The sequence below is a fragment of the Felis catus genome, chromosome E1 (assembly GCF_018350175.1).
Source record: "Felis catus isolate Fca126 chromosome E1, F.catus_Fca126_mat1.0, whole genome shotgun sequence".
Taxonomy (NCBI): domain Eukaryota; kingdom Metazoa; phylum Chordata; class Mammalia; order Carnivora; family Felidae; genus Felis; species Felis catus.
The window spans coordinates 26,997,433-27,003,656 of record NC_058381.1 but is presented as its reverse complement, the minus strand read 5'-3'; the positions used below and the strand labels follow the sequence as shown (position 1 = coordinate 27,003,656).

General features: G+C 36.6%; 1 protein-coding gene across 8 annotated transcripts in view; it reads left to right on the top strand.

Moving 5' to 3' along the window:
* RPS6KB1 (ribosomal protein S6 kinase B1) overlaps positions 1 to 6,224 on the top strand; it is a 111,762-nt gene that overhangs the window by 58,185 nt on the left and 47,353 nt on the right. For 7 of the 8 annotated variants that reach the window (XM_045045144.1, XM_045045143.1, XM_045045145.1 and 4 more), the window contains one exon: positions 308 to 358. In XM_045045144.1, the coding sequence (XP_044901079.1) occupies positions 308 to 358 (51 nt within the window). Of the gene's footprint in view, positions 1 to 307; positions 359 to 1,627; positions 1,644 to 6,224 lie in introns of those variants that run through there. The other variant, XM_019817582.3, reaches the window with a different exon arrangement.

The window sequence follows — 6,224 nt, the reverse complement described above, 5'->3', positions numbered from 1 at the left end:
GTTTAACCTCAATTATGCACTTTGAGGCTGTAACATAAATTAGATTAGTTCTATCACCAAAGTATTTGCCTTGGTTAGAGAGGCACTCTCTACTCCCCCTTCCCCCCTCCCCTGCCATTGGCATTAGATCTGCTTCTTACTGTTGATTAAGATACTGGGGTGTGTGTGTGTGTGTGTGTGTGTGTGTGTGTGTGTGTGTGTGTGTTTTAAACAAAAGTCTTCCTGACAAATTAGGTTTCTGGGTCAGTAAGGCTGTCTTAGCCCATTTGAACTGCAAGGCTATAAACAGCAAATTTATTTCTCACAGTTCAGGAGCCTACGAAGTCCAGCATCAAGGTTCTGGCAGATTTGGTGTCTGGTAAGTACTTGTTTCCTTCAGTATCTGTTTCCTAGTCTTTTTGCTGTGCCCTCATATGGTGGAAGGGTAGAAGGAGCTCTTTGGAATCTTGTTCATAAGAGTTCTGCCCTCATGACGTAATCAACTACCTTCACCTCCTAATACCATCACATTGGGCGTTAGGATTTCAATGTATGAATCTTGCAAAGGACACAAAAACTAGGACTGTAGCAAAGGCTGAGGGCCAGGCTCTGGACTGCAGTGAATTTTTCAAGGAGACTTATTTGTGTATATATTCTCTCATTCCAGCGACAATACAACATGGATATTTTTACTTTAAACTTTAAAATGTGTGATAATTTAGGGAAAGAGAAAGAGAGTCAGTCTTACTTAATCCAGCTATAGCTACAATGTGGCATCAATCTGTTTTAGTACATTGATAGTTTTAGTACATTAGGTACATTTTAAATTTAGTACATTTATACACCCCACTGTTAAATTCTCATTTTAACATATTCATAACACATTACAGATGTATTAGTACAGATTGAAAGTTTAGTATACTTGGAACTACATTCTACTCAAACAACTTCACTGAAAAGTAACGTTTGAAGAAGAGTACTGAATTGATGACAGTATTTGACAATGAAAGACTTATCTCATAAATTTTCTTTCCACTAGCATCTAGAATGTTGGAAATGAATTAATCAATTAAACAGCATTTAATGAGTACTTACTAAATGTCAATAATTGTTCTAAATGTTGGAGAGATAGATATTTTAAAAGGTATAGTCCCTCTCCCACAGTGAAGTAAGTAGGTAGACAAGACTCTAAACAAATAATTATAGTGTACTGGAATAAACACTATAATTGAAGGTTGTAGGAGATGCAATGGAAGCAAGAAATGGAGCATTTAACTTTGTCGGGCAGGACCTGCTTCATTAAATTTGTGGTGTTTGAGATGAATCTTGAAGAATGTGTCGAAATTTGGTAGGATACAAGCAGTAACAGGACATTCCAGATAGAAACAACATTAGGTGGAAAGGCATGGTATTGAAATACTATGGCCCTTTGAAGGACTTAGTTTTTTGTTTCTGAAAGAGTAGGGTGCATATGAGGGAATAGTAAGAGTAAGTAACATTTTAATAGTAAGAGTAAGTAAGATTTTGTGGATCTCGTTTAGGAATTCATTCCATAGTTTATTCTAATGGCAAAAGGAAAACTATTGAGTTTTAAGCAGCAGAGGTTTTTTATGTTTTTTGTTTGTTTTTTGTTTTTATTTGTGTTTAGAGAGAGACAGAGCATGAGTCTGGAAGGGTCAGAGACAGAGGGAGACACAGAATCTGAAGCAAGCTCCAGGCTTCCAGCTGCCAGCACAGAGCCCGACATGGGGCTCGAACCCACAGACCACAAGATCATGACCCGAGCCGAAGACAGACACTTAACCGACTGAGCCACCCAGGCACCCTGAAATAGCAGAGTTTTGTGACAAGATTTGCATTTTCTGAAAAATTCACATGCTGATCATTTATAGCAATACAAGCTCAGTTAGGAGATTATTCCGAATAGTTGGAAGTAGGAGATGAGAAGCTCTTAAACTCCTCAGTAAAATGGGATTCATGAGATTGGAGGGGTTAAAAGGAGATAGAATCATAGAATCAATAGGATTAAGTGTAAATTGTTGCAGTTATGCCTTCCTTCTCAAGCCAATTGTTCATGCCCACCTATTCCATACTCTTGGGTAGTCCCCTCCCAGATGGACTAACTCATGTGACTTGCTGTGGCCATTGGGATAATAGCAGTTGTAATTTAGCAGGGACTTGAAGGATGTTTGCACATTTGGGACTTGCCGTTTTATTGTTGACAACCCTTCTGCCACCATGTAATCAAATCAGTCTTGCTTCCTAGAAGATGAAGGACCACTTGGAGAGAGGCCCCAAGTGTCCCAGCTATCTCAACCTTCCCATTTGAGGCCCCAAACATATGTGTGAGGCCATCCTAGACTGTCCAGCCCCAACTAAGATGGTTCAGACCAGAAGAATCAGCTAGTCAACCCACAGAATCACAGGACATAATAAATATTTACTTTTAAGCCCTCAGATTTGGAGCAGTTTGTTTCATAACAAAAGTTAACTGATACCCTAAACGACCACGTAGATGTGGATTGGATAAGAAGTCATCTAAGATGAATCTCTCCTTTGTAGCTTGAGTGGGTGGATAAATCAATATTGGAAAGCTATGAATATTAGAACAAGTAAATTGGTGGTATTACCAAAGATAATGAGAAATATGTATTTTTAAAGACAAGTTTGGAGGGATAACAATAAATTCAGTTGTGGAAATAGAATCTTAGGAGTTCTTGGAATATACAGGTGAAGATATCCATTGACTGTGATATAAAGATCTGGAGATCATAACTTTGGAGTAAAAGCTGTGGCTTTGAATGACATTGACCAATTCTCATTTATTAGTTTTGGGAGTTTTCTTTGTAGATTCCTTAATATTCTGTACTTAGACATTGTTGTCTATTACCAGATACAGCTTCTAACTTTCTAATCTGTATGCTTTTTATTTCTTATTGTATTGGTTTGAACTGCCATTACATGTTGAATAGGAATGGTGAGAGTAGATGTCCTAGTCCTGTTCCTGATTTTAGGGAGAAAACAGGAAAAATAGTCTTTTACTATTAAGTGTTACCTATAGTTTTTTGGTTTTTTTTTGTAGGTGTCATTTTTTTCAAGTTAGGGAAGTTCCCTTCTTTTCTTAGATTACTAAGAGTTTTTACCATGAATAGATGTTGAATTCTGCCAAATGCTTTTCCTGCCTTTATTGAGAAATCAGTTTTTCTTCTTTAGTCTGTTAATATGATGAATTATGTCAGTTAATTTTTAAATGTTGACTCAGCCTTGAATTTCCAGAATAAAACACATTAGGTTGTAGTATATTATCTTTTTCTCATGTTGCATTTTTTTAAACTAATATTTTGTGGTGGATTTTTGCATCTATGTTTATGGGAGGTATCGCCTTTCTTATAATGTGTTTATCTGGCTTTGGTAACAGGGATGTGTTTCTGAATTCGAAATGTTTCCCCTTTTCCTGTTTTCAGAAAAGGTTGTATAGATTTAGTACTATTTCTTACACTATGATTTGGTAGATTGATGGTGAAGCCACTTGGCATAGAATTTTCTTTATAGAGAAGTTTTAAATTACAGATTTAATTGCTTTAATATTTACAGGATTATTCAGGTTATGTATTTCTTCCTAAGTGAGCTTTGGTAATTTGTGTCTATGGATTAATTGTGTAATATTCTCTTAAATATCTGTAGTGTCTGTGATGATGTTACCCTTTCATTCCTAATTTTGGTGATTTGTGTCTTGTTTTTTTGTTTTTTGGGTTTTTTTTTTTTTTTTTGGTCAGTATAGCTAGAAGTTTCTAGATTTTGTTAGTATTTTCAATAAAATTTGTTTTATTTTGGTATTACTTCTTTTTCTCTGTTGTTTTCCTATTTTGAACTTTACTGATTTCTGCTCTTTATTATTTCTCATCTGTTTTGTATTTACTCTTTATATGGTTTCTAAAGGTAGAAGTTTGTTTGTTTGTTTGTTTTTAAGTAGGCTTTCTGCCCAATGTGGGGCTTGAATTCATGACACTGAGATTAAGAGCCTCATGTTCTATTGACTTAGCCAGTTAGGCACCCCTCTAAAGGTAGAAGTTTAGATCATTGATTTGGGATCTTATTTTTTGACATGAGCATGTAATTTTATGCATTTCCTTCTAAGCACTGCTTTGGCTGAAGCTCATAAATTTTGATATGTTGTATTTTTATCTGAATTCCGTTCAAAATATTTTCTAGTTTCCCTGTGTTGTCGTCTTTGACCCATGGGTTACTAGAAGTGTGTTAATTTTCAAATATTTGTGACTTTTCTAGATATCTTTCTGTTATTTGTTTCTCATTTAATTCTGATATATTCGGTGAATGTACTTTCTATGATTTCAATTCTTTAAATTTTGTATTATGACCTAGAATATCATATGTCTTTTTAAAAATATTTTATTTTTAAGTAATCTCTACACCCAACATGGGGCTGGAACCCCAAGATCAAGAGTCACATGCTGTGCCAATCAAGCCAGCGAGGCACCACAACCCTAGAATATCATATGTCTTGGTAAATGCTCCAGGTACACTTGAAAAGAATATATCTTCTGCTCTTGTTAAGGTAGAGTGTTCTACAAATGTTTTAGGTCAAGGTGGTTGATGGTGTTGTTCAGGTCTTCTCAATCTTTGCTGACTTTCTGTCTACTTATTCTGTCCATTGCTGAGAGAAGTCTCCAGCACCTGGGTGGCTCAGTTAAGCATCTGACTTGGGCTCAGGTCATGATCTCACGGTCCATGAGTTCAAGTCCCACGTTGGGTGAGCTCCAGTCCCACTTCAGGTGAGCTCATGCCCTGCTTCAGATGAGCATGGGCCCCACTTTGGGTGAGCATAGGTCCTTCTTTGGGTGAGCATGAACCCCGCTTCATGTAAACATGAGCCCCGCTTCAGGTGAGCCCCACTTCTCTCTCTCTCTCTCTCTCTGTCCCTCATGGGAGAGTCTCTCTCTTTCTCTCTCTCTCTCTCTCTCTCTCTCTCCCCCTCTCTCTCCCTCTTTCTCTCTGCTTACTTGCATCCCCTGTCTCTCTCTCAAAAAAAAAAAAAAGAAACATTGAAGTCTCCAAGTATAATAATAAATTTGTCTGTTTATCTTTCCAACTCTTTAGTTTTTGCTTCATGTATTTTGAAGATATATATTTTTTTAATTTTTTAACGTTTATTTATTTTTGAGACAGAGAGAGACAGGGCATGAATAGGGGAGGGTCCGAAGCAGGCTCCAGGCTCTGAGCTATCAGCACAGAGCCTGACACGGGGCTCAAACTCACAGACTGTGAGATCATGACCTGAGCCGAAGTCGGACGCTTAACCGACTGAGCCACCCAGGCACCCCTGAAGATCCATACACAATTAGGTCCATACACAATTACAATTTTTTTTTCACACTTATAATTCTTATGTCTTCTTGGCAAATTGATCCTTTTAACATTGTTTAACATTGTATAATATCCCTCTTTATCCATGGTGATATGTAGCAACTCCACTTCTTTTGACTAGTGTTTTTCCCATCCTTTTACTCCTAATCTATCAATAGGTTGCTTATTTTATTTTAGTTGAATCTTCAAAAAAAAAAAAAAAAACCTCATTCTGACAACTTTTTCTTTTAATTGGTATGTTTCGACTATTTACATTTAGTGTAATAATTGATGCTGTTGGACTTAGGTTACCCTTTTATTGTTTTCTGTTTGTGTCTTCTTTTTAATTTTTCTCTTTCACCTTTTCTGCCTTCTTTTAGATTGTGTGGATACTTTTAGTATTCCATTATAATTTATCTATTAGTTTTTTGATTATTTGTTTAAAAAATTTTTTGTAATGTTTATTTATTTTTGAGAGAGAGAGAGAGAGAGGGAGAGAGAGAGAGTGTGAGCAGGGGAGGGGCAGAGAGAGAGGGAGACACAGAATCTGAAGCAGGCTCCAGGCTCTGAGCTCTCAGCACAGAGCCCAACATGGGGCTCAAACTCATGAGTTACAACATCATGACCTGAGCTGAAGTCAGCCACCCAACCAACTGAGCCACCCAGGTGCCCCTGGTTATCTGTTTAGAAACACTTTTTCATTTTCTAATTTTTAGTTGTGGTAAAATACACATAACATAAAGTTTACTATTTTTAACTATTTAACTATTAACTATTTTTAGGTGTATAGTTCAGTATTGTTAAGTATATTCACACTGTTGTGCAGACATTCCTCAGAACTTATCCATCTTGTGAAACTGAAACCCATTAAGTAATAACTC